The sequence below is a fragment of the Pan troglodytes genome, chromosome 7 (genome assembly GCF_028858775.2).
Source record: "Pan troglodytes isolate AG18354 chromosome 7, NHGRI_mPanTro3-v2.0_pri, whole genome shotgun sequence".
NCBI lineage: Eukaryota > Metazoa > Chordata > Mammalia > Primates > Hominidae > Pan > Pan troglodytes.
Window position 1 is genome coordinate 106,540,001 of NC_072405.2, and position 16,663 is coordinate 106,556,663.

At 46.7% G+C, this 16,663-nt stretch overlaps 1 protein-coding gene across 1 annotated transcript in view; it reads left to right on the plus strand.

The window, feature by feature from the left end:
• Positions 1–13,972, plus strand: part of PTDSS1 (phosphatidylserine synthase 1) — a 72,924-nt gene extending 58,952 nt beyond the window's left edge. Inside the window, exons 11-13 of the mRNA XM_519868.8 lie at positions 9,647–9,715; positions 10,460–10,529; positions 12,882–13,972. Coding sequence (XP_519868.2) covers positions 9,647–9,715; positions 10,460–10,529; positions 12,882–12,991 — 249 coding nt within the window. The 3' untranslated portion in view covers positions 12,992–13,972. The remainder of the gene's footprint in view (positions 1–9,646; positions 9,716–10,459; positions 10,530–12,881) is intronic.
• The last annotated feature ends 2,691 nt before the right edge of the window (positions 13,973–16,663 follow it).

Sequence of the window (16,663 nt, forward strand, 5' to 3'; positions counted from 1 at the left end):
CGTGCATTTCCTTGACTCACGAGAATTTGTCTGCACGTGCTATGCATTTAGGGACCGCCATGAAAGGACAAGAAAGATCACAGTGCACTTTGCTTTCTCATCATCATGCCGCATACATCTTAACATACATATCATTGCACATGGATTTATATATAAAAGGACATATGGTCATTCATAGGCAATAAAATATGTTTTGGAAGATAATTCGATCCTGCAATTTCTGCCCTCCAGGTCCACGTTATAACCCAAGCCTGGATATCACCTTCCGCTCTGAAGGGAAGAGCCTGTAGGGACACCGGCCTAAGCCTTGGTTCTTTTGCCCTGGGGCTCTTCCCTCACCTTTCAAATGAAGTAAGATAGTACCCACTTACACATTTTGTGACTGCCATTCTTCATTTAAATATTTGAAGTTATTATTTTGAAGAAAAGTTCTTATTTTATATTTAAGCTTAAGATTTTTCACTTAGTCTAGAAAATGTATTGGGCTTTTTAAATAATCATAGAAAATTTCAGACATGTGCAAATAGAGAGGATAGATGGCCCCTCATGAACCCATCATCGGTTATCAACTCAGGGCCAATTGTGTTTCCTCTTATGTTGTACTCACTGCCCCAACCCTAACTTATTTTGAAACAGATCCACCTTTAATATTTCAGGATGGATCACTAAAAGAAGCTCAGGATACTTTTTCGGTTTAATGCAACCACCCTACCATTATCATATCTAAAAAAGAATTAACAGTAATTCCTTAATATCATCAAATACCTAACCAGTGTTCAAATTACTAACCTTTTCTTAAAGCTTGTATTTGTTTAACAATATATTTGAATCCACATTCACCCATCGTGATTGGTTGGCATGCCTTTTAAGTCTCTGAATCCATAGGTTTTCCTCTATCGCTAACCCTCTTTCCCTCGTAATTTATCGGTTGAAGAAAGCAGCCCTTTTGTCCTATAGATTTTCCCACAGTCTGGATTTTACTGATTTTATCGTATCTTGTAATTTAACATATTTCTTTGTCCTCTGTATTTTCTGTAAGTCGGTAATTGGATCTAGAGGCTTAATCACATTTGGGTCTAGTTTTTTCTTTTCTTTTCTCTTTTTTGGCAAGACTAACCTTTGTATTTTTAACGTGTCTTTTATCGCCTTTAACAGGATCTATTTTTAGGGTTACTTGTTAGAAATCCTAACTGTGCCAAGGCACAGTGAGCCTATTCTGTCCTGTTTCATCTTGAACAATAAAAGGGAATAATGATCTCCTTTGTATTTAAACTACAGAATTAATGCCCAAGTATATTTTTCCATGTCAGTGAGACCAGATGTAAGGAATCGGTTAGGGAAATGCGTCAGACATGCCCAGAGATTTCACTATGCTCTTCTCAGATATGTCTCTGGCCTGTGCACCTCAAGTCTGAATTGTAATAGGACCTGACTGCAGGGGGCAGAGGTGGGTGCCCTCTTCACCGGGTACCAGAGAACCACCCGCCCACAGGGAGGGTGAGACAGGCAGGACTCCCAGGACAAGACAGACAGCCCTCCTCACCACAGCAAATCACAGGCCTCCCAGCTGCCTCCCCACCACTGCCCCCTGGGCAGCAGTGGCCAGAAAGGTCTTCTCAGGCCACCTACCCAGGCAGCCCTCTCTGGTCCCTGTCTTAGTCCATTTTCTGTTGCTATAACAGAATACCATGGGCTTGGTAATTTACAGAGAAATTAAATCACAGTACTTTATTTGGCTCACAGTTCTGACAGCTGGGAAGTCCAAGAGCGTGGTACCAGTATCTGGCAAGGGTCACCCCATGATGGAAGGGCAGAAGGGGGAAGTGAGCATGTAAGACAGCAGGAGGTGGGCCAGACTTACCCTTCTTATCAGGAACCCACTCCCATGATCACTAACACGCTCCTGTGATAACAATCCCACTCCTGCAATAATAGCATCAGTCCATTTATGGGGTGCACTCCTCATGACCTAATCATGTCTTAAAGGCCCCACCTCCCAATATCATTACATTGACAGCTAAGTTTCAACATGAGTTTTGGCAGGGACATTCAAGCCATAGCATTCCACCCCTGACCCCCGCTTCTCACATACAAAATACATTCATTTCATGCCAGTAGTCCCAAAAGTCTTCACTTGGCCCAGCATCAACTCCAAAGTTCAGAGTCTCATCTAAATCAGATATGAGTGACAGTCAAGGCACAATTCATCCTGAGGTGAATTAACCCCACTTGGACACCACCGCAGTTTCTGGCCTATACCTTCCAGAGTGGTAGCTCAAGCCACACCAAGGTCCACTTGAGCCACAGCCAAGAAGAACTATGCCAGCTGTGAGCCTGTGAAATCACACAGGTCATCTACTTCCACAATACAATAATGGGACAGGCATAGGATAGACATTGCAAATCTGAAAGGGAGAAATGGGCAAGAAAAAAGGGATAAGCAGTCCCAAGTAAGTACCAAGCAGTCCCAAGAACCCAACAGGGAAACATTACATCTTAAAGCTGGAGAATAATCTCCTTTGACTTCATGTTCTGTGTCCTGGCCTGGGGCAGGAGTTGGGCCCCCAGGCCTGGCAGCTCCACCCCTGTGGCTGTGCCGGGTTCAGCCAGTGCTTCAGTTCTTCCAGGCGGGAGTTGCACACTGGCAACCCTACAGTTCTGTGGTGTTGGGGATGACCCTGCTGCCACTGCTCCTCTCTGGTGGCTCCAACCCCACATTTCTCCTTGGCATTGCCCTAGTATTGGCTCTCTGCAGTGGCACTGCCCCTGTGGCAGGTTTTTGCCTAGCCTTCTAGGCAGTTCGCCGCATCCTTTGAAATCTAGATGGAGGAAGCCATGGCCTCCACAGCTCTTGCGTTTTGCATACCTGCAGAATTAACACCACATGGACACCACCATGGGTTATAGCTTATCCCTCCCAGAGTGGTAGCCCAAGCCACACCAAGGCCCACTTGAGCCACAGCTAAGGCAGCCAAGGAGCACTCTGCTAGAATGTGGGAGTAGAGTCCCTAGGTAGCCCTGGTCAGTGAGCCCGTGGAGGGCTCCCCAGGCCTGTAACCAAAAACCATTCTGCCCTCTTAGAGCTCTGGGTCTATGATGGGAGGGGCAGCCTTGAAGATCTCTGAAACGCTTTTGCTTTCAGGGGTCTTCCTCACATTTTCTTGATGAATAGCACCTGGTTTCTTTCTTTCCATGGTAATCTCTTTAACAGCCACGTGGCCCCACCCTTAGTGTTTGGAATATGCTTTTTCACTGTTTACATGGCCAGGCTTTGAATTTTCCAGATTATTCCATTCTGCTTCCCTTTTAATTATAAATTGTCTTTAAGTCATTTCCTTCCTCTGGAATCTCATTGTATGCAGTCAGAAGTAGCCACACAGTAGCCCGAATGCTTTGCTGCTTGGCTGTCTTCCACCAGATATCCTAGTTCATTGCCCTCAGGCTGCACACTCTAGAAAGCCTTCAGGCATGGACACAATTCAGCCAAGGTCTTTGCTACTGTGTGACAAGGATGCCCTTTACTCCACTTTCCAATCCTTGCTCCTCATTTCCATTTGAGACCTCATCAGGATGGCCTTGACTGTTCATATTGCTACCAGCATTCTGGTCGGGAACGCTTAAGTAATCTCTAAGAAGACTGAGGCTTTCCCTCTTTTCTTCTGAGCCCTCACCAGGATCACCCTTAATGCTCCCTTTACAGCAATACAGGCTTTTTCTAGCCTGCTCCTCCAAATTCTTTCAGCCTCTACCCATTAGCCAGTTCAAAAGCTGCTTCCATATTTTCAAGTATTTGTTATAGTAACCACCCCACTTTTTGGTACCGATTTTCTGTCTTAGTCCATTTTCTGTTGCTATAACAGAATACTGCAGACTGGGTAATTTCAAAAGAAAAGAAGTTTATTCTGCTCACAGTTTTGGAGGTTGGGAAGTCCAAAAGTATGGCAATGGCATCCAGTGAGGTCATCCCATGGTGGAAGGGCAGAAGGCAGAAACAAGTGCACCAGACAGAGAGGGAAGTGCCAAACTCATCCTTTTTATCAGGAACCCACTCCCAAGATAACAGCCTGAATCCATTCATGAGGGCTTTGCCCTCATGACCTATCACCTCTTAAAGGCCCCACCTCCTAATACTGTTAAGTTGGCAGTTAAGTTTCGAGGAGAGTTTTGGCAAGGACATTCAAACCATAGCAGTCACTCAGACTGTAGGGACCCCTCTAATTTCTCTTTAAGTTTTAGAGACTTTCTGTTACTTATTTGACACTTAGAATATATCTCCTTTTGTGGGTTAGCCTTTGTATCTATGTGATTGTAACTTACTGAGGACATGCACCATTTCTTATGCTCCCATTGACCTCTGCTTCACTTGGCACAGACCTCTTAGTCCGGGCTTCATTCACAGACAGTTGCTGAGTGCTCTTCTGTGCTGTGCCTGGGGCTCTAGCCACACAGATAGATGACGGTGATAAGATTTACTGGTGCCTACTATGTGCCAGAGACCATTCTAAGCACTGTCATGAATTCCACATTTGATCTTCACACTTTGAGGGAAGGTATTTTATTATCCCTCTTTTACAGATCAGGAAACAAAGGCACAAAGAAGTTCACTAACTTGCCCAAGGTCACATAGGTAGTTAAGTGGCAGAACCAGGACTCAAACCCAGACATTCTCTCTAGGGAACTGCTCTTCATCACTGCCCTCCAAGGATCTCTGAGTTCAGATGGCAATTAGACATGCAAACTAATTATGTTAATATGTGATAAATACTGTAAAAGATTGTGTGCATAAGGCTAAAGGATACTTAGAGCAACAGACATGCTGGGGGTTGGTGAAGGCTCCTTGGTGATATGTGAGCAGGATTTTTAAGGGTTGCAGTGAACCGCTGGCTTTCCCCCAGCCCCCCAGGCCCCAGCTAAAAACCTGGAGGCTGCTTCCTGTCCTCCATCACTCTTCAAATCAGCCAGTCACTAAGATCTGTTAATTTGACAATGCAGCTCAACTCCATCTCCTCTCCATTCCCACTGCCTCTGCGGCTGTCAGGACACCCATTTTCTTGCCATTCTGCCCTCCAAATCCATTCTCCATGCTGCTGTCAAAATGATCTTCCAAAATTCAGAACTCAATCTCTTTCCCCTGCTAAGTATCGTTCTCTCTGGCTGGGGGCTTGAGAGGGCACAATAACACAATCTTTTTCCCCACCTGAGTTAAAAAATAAGTAAGAGATAAGCAAGATAGAGGAAAGATATGGGGATCAGAGTAGCATCTTCATTAGTGAGAATTCACCTTTTTCAGGAAATGCCGGCTTCCTTAGTCACCATTCAAGGTGTGACTTCTCCCCAGGGAAGGAGTGAGGGGTGGAGGGAAGCAGTGAAGCTTCCTCCACACAAGAAGAAACTTCAAGAAGGAAGAAGGCTCCCCACCACGAAACCTCCCAGATGAATTATGAAATCTGCTTGTGTGTTCAGGACCTTCATAGTGGGAGCATTCCATCACATCTGCCCACGTGTACTCTATTCTCAGGCTGCACTTGTCTGCTGGTAGTTACCTAAACAAGTCATCCTTCCAGACTTCTTTTGCCCTTCCCATGCTGTTTTCTCTGCCTGATCTGAAAGACTTTCCCTGCCTTATCTACATGATGAAACTGATACCCCAAAACCAACTTAAACATATGACCCCCATGAAATATGCTCTGACCTCCAAGGCAAGTAGATAGCTCCCTCCTTGGGACCAGTAGTGCTTTGTACGTAACTCTCAGTTCTAACCCCAATGCAGTGGAATTTGTTTTTTTTCTATCTGTCTCCTCCACACTGCACTCCTTGCTCAGAGAGAATAAGTTGAAGTCATCCTTTTGGCCCCACTGTCTCAAGCACCGTGCCTGGTGCATAGGAAGCACTCGGCAGCTTCGTGGAGAATAAAGGAGTGAGTTCAAGAGACAAAAACTTGCGACATGCAGGTGGCTGGGGGGCAAACATACAAAGACAGGAAGCTGTGAGAGTGCCCAGTGGCTCAGGAAGGTGGTGACCTGTTTGAGGAGTGACAGTGAAGAGTTGGATGAAGAGTAGGACAGGGTCCCCTGCTTAGGAAGGGCTTTGTGTGGCTGTAGTTGGAGCCCCAGCAATTTTCAAGCGGGGAAACAATGTGGTCTGATCTGTGTCTCATGGGGAAACACCATGGAGGCTGGGAGAGTCTAGAGGGAAGATGGGTTGGGGGGAAGAAGTACAGTCAGAGGTGCTGCCAGGCCTAGTTGACAAGTAACTGAAGCTGAACCAAGGCAGAGGCATTGAAGATGCAGAGGAAGGGCTGGATCTGAGAGTTGTTTAAGGAATCTGCTCAACAGGATGCCATTCCTCTTGTGGTAGCTGGGAGGGGACTTGAGTGCCACTCCAAAGGTTCTAACTGGTGCCACTGGGTGGCCACCAGTGCTAGCGACAGATTGGGGGATATAGGAGAAGCCCATTGAAAGGAGGAGGTGAATTTGGTTCAGGGGATTTGGGTTTGAGGAACCTTTAGAATTTACAGGTGGAAGTGTCCTGTTTTATGGGAAATTCTAATCTGTCAATAACACTGGAAGGATTTGGTCGTTGGTGGAAATAAAATACTTGGGAGGAGCCCATGTGGAGGGTGCAGTTGGAGTCCTGGGATTAGGTTAAGAGCTCAGGGAACATGCCTCTGGGAGAGGAGCTGACTGAGGCTGGGATTCCTTAATAAGAGGTCAGGCCGGGGACGATGAGCAGGATTTTGAAGACAGGCAGAATCTCTGATTAGACTTACAGGATGAGACATGAGAGAGGGACGTCGCCCGAAAAGAGGCCCTGAGACAGGATGATTAGGGGTCTCCACTGCCTCCCTTTAAAGAAGAACAGAAACAAGGTCCTGGCACTTTTTAAAATATTCCTGACCTTTATTATAAAGAGCAAGATTGATCGCAGACTCAGGAGTAGAGGCGAACATTATTCAATAAGAGAGCTTCAAGTTACACCATGCCTTCTGCCCCACTCAGAAAAGCAAAGCCCCTAATTACTCCCCTGGCCTGGTAAGAGAGCGCACACGGAGCTTGAGATTAATGCAGAAGCAAAGATCCCGGGTGCTGGTTAATAAGCTTTTCCAGGAGCGTGGTTGTCTGCTCGGCCGTCATTAATTTGAATGCTCATTACCATAATGTAGAAGCCAAGCTGGGGTCCTGCGCCCTCGTTGCCGCCAGCCCCGTGGTCCTGGACAGCCTGGCTCTCATCCCACGTAGTTTCTTCTCGCCCCCCCCCCCGCCCTTTCTTTAAACGAAGTGTGCAATTGCTATTTTAAATCTGAGACTTGACATTTTCAGTGGGTACGTGCCTAGATTTCCACAGGTGTGATTGCAAACCTGTAAATTACCGGCTTCCGTTTGCTGGGACAAGTGTAAAATGGGCCTCTTTGTACGCAGGTGAAGTAGATTTGGCAATCACAACAGACCCTTTGTGTGACGATTGTGATGATAAGCACCTGTCGTTCTCCACTTGCCTGCTGTTTGCCGCTGGAGGGAGCGGCAGCTGCCACTGCCTGTCATATTGGGCCTGGGGCTGGGGAAGGGAAGAGCCCCGCGTGCCTGCCCTCTGGTGGTCAGAGTTTGCAATGACAGTCTAGTTGAGGGACCCGCCTCCCCACAGCCCTCTCGTTTGGGGAGGTGGAACCTAACCCCCCCAGTCCGCTGTGTGAAACCCAGAATGTTCTGTTTTGCTCTTTGTAAGGGGCCTAACGCATACACAGGCTTACACTCTGCAAATCATTTCTAGTCCTTCCCACTCTTTCCATGCCATGAAAATGGCACACTTAACGTTGGTATATCTAAGAAATCTGGGCAAGCATTAGAGTATGTTAAAGGTTGGAAGTCATTTTCACTTTGTAGTTTTAATGTATTCATTCGTGGCCTAATTTTTTGATGGATATGAGCTTTTTAATAAATCCCTAACCTGTAGGTATATGCCAGTTTGCACGTGGGTTTAGCAGGAAATGAACCAGTGGCGCTGCTTGTGCTTCTCACTCTCTCTCCACGCTGCCACTGTTCCTGCTTCCACGTAACTGGCACGGAAGAGGACAGCTAGCCAGAGTGTTGCTCTCCTTTCTTTTTGGAACTAAGATGGCACTGTGTATCCAGCAGCTGCCAGGAAATGTCGCTGATAAAGGAACTGGGCCAAAGCTCGACTGCAAGCTGCCATGATGAGAATTCACAGCCCCTGCCTTCCCGCCCTACCACCAGACTGTGGCTGTGCAGAGGAGAAGCTGCTGCCGTTCACTGTTCCCATGATGCTTTTCGTTCTCAGGGATGGATACATGGATGGAGAAATAAAGCTATATAGACATAAAGCCAATATTTGTATCAGTAGCCATCCCTTAAACCCAGATCCGGGGTTTTCAAGAGATCTGAGTTCCGGCTCCAATGTTCACCTCTCTGAGCTTTCATTCTTCTTCTGGAAAATGAGGGGCAATGAAATTAATGGTCTCTGAGGTGACCTTTTGGATCTAAAGTTATGATTCTTAGAACTAAAATTATTTCCTTGAGAAGGTCCCTCCATGCTCTCACAGCTGTCCCCACAGTTGGTGCAAGATGATAGGGGTCCAGGAAAATGACAGGTGCCCAGGTGTCCACAGGAAATGCAGGGGGAGAGATGGAGGCTCAACAGCCAGGATGGCTTGATGTGAATGGGTTTCTAGAGTGAGGAATTTGGAAGGAGCTGGCAGTTGCCTTGTTTTATTCTGGTTGCTTTGCTTGCAGTGGGGAAGGTGTGGCCGGGGAGATTCATGGCCCTGCTCTACCGCTCACCCTCCCTCCCTCCTGCCTTTGGTATGCAGTCCAGGCAGCTGGGAGACTTTTCCTAAGCTTTGATTTTTTGACATGTTTTGAAACTTTGGATTCTTGTCTGTGCTTTTCTTTCCTTAAATTAGGGTATAATTTAGGGTGTGGGGGCAGGCCCAGTGGGTGGGGCAAGTGTGGAGTAGAGGTTGTCCCTGCCTCTGGGCACCCACAGGCCACACCCTCCTCATTCCACTCAGGGCCTTACAGAGCATCTTTATTTTCTCTTTGTTTTCCTATCCATATAACCAAGAAAAACAAAGCAGTAAAAACTGGGGTCAGAGTAGGGTCACTGACACTCAAAAGCCTGGAAAAGCAAGGGCAGCCCTGTCCAGCTGAGCTCCCCACCCTCTACCCTGGGAGTGTTTGTCCTTGGGCCCTCAGGTGCCGCTGTGACCTCTTCCCCCTAGAAGCTGACACACTGAGTCCTCTTAGCGCTCTCCTGTGATGGGGAAGCCGGGAGAGAATGGGCCCTGAAAATCAGAACTAGAACATAGAATCCTCTCTATCTTCTTCAACAGAACCCGCAAAGCTATCAAGAAAATGCATCCCACCATATTCCACATCTGAAAATTGTCTTTCTTGCTTTCTGATAGTAGAGTCACAGGTAGTAACTGTGGTCTCATCATAACCTTTGTTGTCAGAAGCTTTGGGTGTGCACCCTCCCCTTGAGGTCTGATCTCTGCCACGTCCAGCCGTTTTGTAACCGGCGTCCAGACGGCAGAAATGCATTGAACGGTCCTGCATTGATTCCCACTGAAACCCTGAAGTTCTGGGAAATTGAACTTTTTTGTGCAGCATCATTTGTTTTTCTCTTCCAGGCTTTCACCACTTTCCTCTGTCTGTACGGCATGATTTGGTATGCAGAACACTATGGTCACCGAGAAAAGGTATGGAAGGAGAGGCAGGCATGGCCATTGTTTAAAATAATCACCCCGGGCTCGGCAAATTAGCTCAGAGCACGTGCCTGTAAGGATATGGCGAGGTAAACACTGAGGTTGGGGCCTCCAGTCCTGCCACTGCAGAAACCGCATGTCACAACTCATTCCCTAGCCATTGCTGGCCCTGCTTGTGACGGCTCTGTTCAGTAGACCAATATTTTTGTCTAACTTTTGTTAGATAAAAAAAGTTATGTTTGTTTGGAGAAAAAAAGAAAAGTGATGGGAAAGCTGTGGACTGGCTTTTGGAAGCTGGGTTTTCTCCCCAGCTCTTGAACTGTGTGGAGGCCTCTTCCTGTGTTCCGGCCTGTAGCTCTTCTGGGCAAACGCTTGCCCTGACCTTCATTTAGTAGATATGAGGATACCATAGAAAATAGACATGAATGGCTTTAAGACACGATGGCCATCTGGTAGACGGTAATATTTTTTTCGGTAAAAATAACACTTTCATCCTTTATTTACACCTTCAGTCTAAAGAACTTAAGGCATGTTGTGGAAGATTGATTCTGCATCACCCGTGAGAGGAAAGAACCTTGTTTTTATAGCAGAGAAATATAAGCACAGGGAGGTTCTGTCACTTGCCAGTGATGATCCCAGCCTGGGAGAGGCAGGGATGCAGCATGCTCGCCTTTTTGCCCTGCCACTTCTCCCAGGGAGTTCCTAAAATTCCTGCACTAAGCCTGTCTCTCTCCCTAGACCTACTCGGAGTGTGAAGATGGCACCTACAGTCCAGAGATCTCCTGGCATCACAGGAAAGGGACAAAAGGTATCTTGTTCTTGTTCGTTGTTTAAAATTTTACTGGGTCCTTGAGATGTGGAATTATTACCTATTCTTTGAGTGGAGATGATATAAGCCTTGAAGGGTCTCAGGCCTACCCATTGAATGTCTCCTGTCACTTATTAAGAAACATGCAATGGCTGGGCATGGTGGCTCACACCTGTAATCCTAACACTTTGGGAGGCTGAGGTGGGCGGATCACTTGAGATCAGGAGTTCGAGACCAGCCTGGCCAACATGGTGACACCCTCGTCTCTACAAAAAATACAGAAATTAGCCAGGTGTGGTGGCGGGCGCCTGTAGTCCCAGCTACTCAGGACGCTGAGCCAGGAGAATCACATGAACCTGGAAGGCAGAGGTTGCCATGAGCCAAGATCGTACCACTGCACTCCAGCCTGGGCAGCAGAGTAAGACTCTGTCTCAAAACCATGGCACTCCAGTCTCGGCAGCAGAGTGAGACTCTGTCTCAAAAAAAAAAAAAAGAAAAGAAAAGAAAAAGAAACATGCAAAATGCTCGCAGGATCTGAGTGAAAGACTTGGTTTGTAAGAAGAGGCTCCATGTAGCTCTGCCCTTCGTGAGGGCCCCACACCGTTTCAAGCACCCTGATGGGAACGTTCTTCCTCTTGGCTTCCATCATGAGTGAACAGGAAGAACTGTATATCCGGCCAGGCACAGTGGCTCACACCTGTAACCCCAGCGCTTTGGGAGGCCATGGCAGGATCATTTGAGGCCAGGTATTTGAGACCAGCATGGGCAACAGAGCAAGACCCTGTCTCTACAAAAAGCTTAAAAAATTAGCCAGATGTGGTGGCACATGCCTGTAGTTACAGCTAGTCAGGAGTCGGAGATAGGAGGGTCACTTGAGCCCAGGATCACTCCCATGTGGAAGACAGAACAAGTCCCTGCCTCTTAAAAAAAAAAAAAAAAAAAAGAACTGTGTATCAGGAGGAAAAGCCTTTCAAAAGAGGGGGATCATTTTAATGGCATTTATTCAAGAGGCAGGGCAGTGTAAGAGATTTTGGTCGTGTAGTTAGGGAACCTCCACTGGCCTCTAAGGATCACTTTGGGAATATTTGGGGCCACCTGGTTATTTCAAAGAATTGGACTTGTAGAATAATGACATTGAGGTGATTTCATTGGACAGTAATTCCTCGTCAATCCTTATAAGCTACTTGGGAAGCTTGGCTGAGGAAAGAAAATTAGAAATACTAAAGACTGAATTTTAGCTCACAAAATTGCTCAGAGAAACAGTGGGCCAATGGAGAAGAAAGCGCCCTGTTGCAGTCATTCTCCTAAGTTCTTTTGGCATCAGGCTCATTAAAGATCTCCCAGGGGAGACACTAACATACACTCTGCTGAGCTGCTGGCCGCCCTTTTGGGGAAAGTTTCTCCTGAACCACGGAATTGATCAGTGAGCGGCCCGTTGTGAAATCTGATAGAGATGGACAGAGGGGCTCCCCAGCTATCTTATTTAGAACCATGCCCTTACAAACAACCTTGGCACTTACAGGTTCTCCACTGAAGAGAATTAAGCAGTAGTAGAGATGTATTTACTTGATGGAATGATAAAAAAAGAAAAATAACAAAAACAGAAGTCTTCTGAGTGGGGAAAGAATCTCTTAGTCTAAGTCAAATGCTCCTTACAGTGGAGACTGTAACTCTTGTAACTTTTTTTTTGTTGGCAGCCTCAGGTGGAGATTTCCTATGGGGCTGGATCAGAGCCCTGGGGCAGAGAACCCTTTGGCTTGGCCGCTAGGCCAGGCAGGGGCTGAACAAAGGCTCAGCTGGAGGGCAGAGGCTGCCCAATGCCCTCCATCGTGGGCAGCAGGGGCCTGAATTGTAAAGATGTTCTCCAGATCAAATGGTAGAGGGTGTGAAATAGCTCTGATTTTATAGTGTCAAGAGTCTTTCCCGATGTCGGGTTTAGAAGGTGGTGTGGAGCAGGTGAAGGGATGGAAACCCTTGGTTGCAGGGCAGGATGGGCACCGCGTGGTGTGTGTTTTAATTGCCCCTCGTTTGGGCTTCCGTTTCACTTGTGCTCTCACTTCTGGTCCTCACCATCATGACCATGTCCATCATACACAGGACAGATGTACACATGCTTCAGGAACCACCCAGACTTTGGGGGGCTATTGCGTTGAACCCCGCGCCACCGCGTGTGCTCCTTCAGTACTAGTTCTGTGTTTGAGAGCCTCGCCTTCATTTATGAATGAGGCCACTAGGGGGAGTGCACGTATCAGGGAAGAACCTGTTCCCCGGCAAGCCTAGGGCGGTCTGGAAAGGGACAGCCACCAATCTCCAGAGCCCAGGGTGACGGTGTGCTCTGATTCCTTTGGCCAGGTTCTGAAGACAGCCCACCCAAGCATGCAGGCAACAACGAAAGCCATTCTTCCAGGAGAAGGAATCGGCATTCCAAGTCAAAAGTCACCAATGGCGTTGGAAAGAAATGAAAAACCCTGGTTAATCAAAGATGTTCCAGAGTGCCTAGAACTGAGAGGGAAATGGAACTCATTTGGAACTCCCCGTGAGGAGGTCGAGGCGCACAGGGCAAGCAGGAAGAGGCGAGGGCACTTGGGGGTCATTATTTGAGATCGTAAGTCTTGTTTCCCACAGACCTGGCCGCGTCAGGCAGATCATCGCCTGGGGGGCCTTTGCCAACGTGGGGTCTCTTCTAACTTCAGCACTTGACATGCGGTCACCGGTGGCAGCGCGGTGTGTTGAAGGGAAACGGTAGCTATTCATTCACAGTTGCCAAGAGCAGCTCCGCGCCTGCTGGATCGTGGATGCAGCGTAAACATCTTCCTTCAGACAAGGCATTAACCCCATGGTTAATGGACTGGTCACCAGTTTTTATTTTATTTTTATGAATCTACCTTTCCATTGATTGATTTAAGTTCAGGCCACTTTTCTGTCTTTTATTTGGTTACTGTTGTTATTTGTTTTTAAGTTAGGATGCTTTTTAACAGCCTTTAGAAGCCGCTGCTGAAATTGACACTGGGGGAAGGGTTCCCCTTCCTTCTAGAGCAGAAAAGGGAGAGAGGTGTTGCATTTCTGTTTGGTAACCTCAGTCTCCTGTAAGACCTCCTACCACATGGCGAGTATACACCAATCAGGAGAGGGTAGCTGCCTGCATAGGAGCCTCGCTTCCGATTATTCCCTTCCCAATGTTATTCATCCAGACTTACCCACAGTGCACAAAAGCAAACCTGCTAGAGAGGCAGTGAACACCGCAGCTTCTCCCCAGCCAGGTGCCTTTTACATCGGGTTTGTTCTCCTTCCATGGTGTGTTGCTGACATTGTCACTGAGTCCCATGTGAGTTGCTGGTGAGTATTACCTTTCATCTGTGCCATGCTCTAGAACCTTGACCTTGATAGTTCACCACCTCTGATGGATCCCTGTTTTAAATAAAAACGATTCACTTTAAAGCCTATCAAAGGTCTGTCTGTAAAATTCTCATTTTCTTGCATCTTACTGGTATCTTCTATTGATTGTAAGCAGTCTGTGTTTTTCAAGTGACTTTAGGATAATATATATGTGTTTTACATAGTGAGAAGAAAAAAAGAAAAGATATGTATTTTAAAGGGCTTACAGACATATATGTCCTACTTCTTAGACTACCCAAGTGACCAACAGGAAATGAACAACATAGTCATTGTTTTTTCCTGTGGTAATGGCTTCCAAGTTGGACTTTTTTTTCCTCTAACAAGAGGCCAGTACCCAGTTGATTAGCTTACAGATATCAACTCACTGAAAGTAATCTTTTGTTCCCTCATTTCACAGAGCACAAAGGTTCGTTCTGATGTTTCTTCTTCTTTAAGGAAATCTTTAGCCATAGAAGTGTCACTTTTTTTTTTTCTGCAAAAGAATTCCAAGATGAACGGGTTGAATGAATCATGCCAGCCAGGGTCACATCCTGTCCTCAGGGGGCCCAGCGCTCAATAGTAGATTCTGCGGGAGTGGAGAAGCGTCAGTGGCAGCTCCGCTCACTTGGCGAGTGAGGGATTTGGCTGTGATGAGCCTCAGCTCCGAGCTCTCAAATGTCCTCCAGCCAGCATCTGCCTGCTTCCCACAAAAGGATAGAAGAGAGACAAAGTGCGTGTTTTATAAAACCTGCCTGCACTTTTATAACCCATCAAAGAGGCCATTTTTAAACACAGGTACAATTTAAACATGATCTTTCTTTGCAAATAAATATGTTTTGTTTCATCCTGTGTTCTGCTTTTCTAAGCATGACATGCTTGTGCCCATTGGAGAAGACACCTGTCTCTTCTTTCTCACACCAGTGGTGCCTCACTGAGTGTTTCCGGGTTCATTTTCCGGGAGCGCTGGGCCTGACACTTTCACACTCTTCTGACTGTCGCCTTGTTGCAACTGATGGAGCATGTGTGCTTCCTCCGAGGCCAGCCTGCAGGAGGCAGCTGTTTCGCAGGTGGTGAATTCGACTTTATTGTGGCATTGTGAAGAGCAGGGTGCACAGGAGATGATTTTTTCTCCATGGCTTTGTAAGAAACAGCCAGGAAAGTCCTCAGATACTTTCCATGCCCTTTCTTTGAGTTGAAACTTTCTATTTCCCTTCAGTCAGAGCTCTTTACTATAGTAGTTACAAAACCAGTGCTTTCCATGGCTGGCCAGAACCACAGCTGCCATTCCTTTTAGAAGCCATACTGCCGGGTTTGGCCTACTTTTTTCACCGTTTCTATGGAAATAGACCTCACATTGATGGAAATAGAATGCGTGTTTCAGAATCATCATTCAATATCTGAAATAATTTGATTGTAAATTATCTCATGGTCCCTGTTTACAAACCGCCCTCTTAAGAGAGAACATTGTTTTGGACCTAAAGCTTGAAGAATGGTTTCTGTATTTTTCTCCTTAAGTAGCATTGCATTGAGTGTTAGGTTCTTTTCCCTTTTTTTCATTCTTGGTCTTCCCAAAGCTTCTCCCCACATTTCGTTTGTGTCTGTTTCCACCATTCATAGAAACCTTGGAACCACTCTCACAGCAATGCTAGGATGTTTCATGGACCTGTTAAGCATTTTGATGATACAAGACATCCTATCAATGCCAGTCTTATTTTCGCTAGGACTCTGCTTCCACAGTAAGCTCCTAAGGTGCTCACCCAACCCAGGAGAAAACAAAATTCATTACCAAATGCAACAGGTTCAGCCTTCTTGGTCTTCCCTCAGAAGCCACCGTTTAGCACCCTGGAATGATGCCTCTTTATGCCAAGGCCCACCCTTTGGAAATGGGAGGGTTTTGGGTAGAATCCTGCACTTACAGAGGCCCTTGGGGTCATTGAGAAGTGGAGGAGGTTGGACACAGAAGGGGAGGCTAAACACAAGGTGGGGAAGAAAAAATGTAACCATTGGCAGCCAGACTGAAGCTAGCCCTTTAAATACGGGGTTGGGGGGTTAACATCCACTCTTTGGAATGTGCTCAGTGACTGCTGCAGAGTTCCTGGGCCCACCCTAATGTTTACCAGGTGGGCGTTGTTTATATGGTTCTTATTGTTATGACAACTAGAAATCCCACAGTAGACCAGATAGTGCTCCCTACCATTTCCCATTTATAGGATTGAAATCAAGATGTAAGGAGAGCTGGCCGGGCGCAGGGCTCACGCCTGTAATCCCAGCACTTTGGGAGGCTGAGGTGGGTGGATCGCCTGAGGTCAGGAGTTTGAGACCAGCCTGACCAATATGGTGAAACCCTGTCTCTGCTGAAAATACTTAAATTAGCCGGGCATGGTGGCAGGCACCCGTAGTCCCAGCTACTCGGGAGTCAGAGACAGAAGAAATGCTTGAACCCAGGAGGTGGAGGTTCCAGTGAGCCGAGATCACGCCACCGCACTCTCCAACCTGGGCGACAGAGCGAGACTATCTTAAAAAAAAAATTAAAAAAAAACTGTAAGGAGAGCTAAGACGTCTGTCTGTCAGTGTTCCATTACATAATACACCTCTTTCCTTCACATATGTGTGCACATTCTCAGGATTATATTAGAGATTTGATTCTTTGCAAGGGTCAGTATCAGTAATGGCTGAGACTGGTGGGCTGCAGTCATGTTGCTATGCCATAAGAGGTTTTTACAACATTTCCCCTTTTTATCACACTTTATTCTAACCTG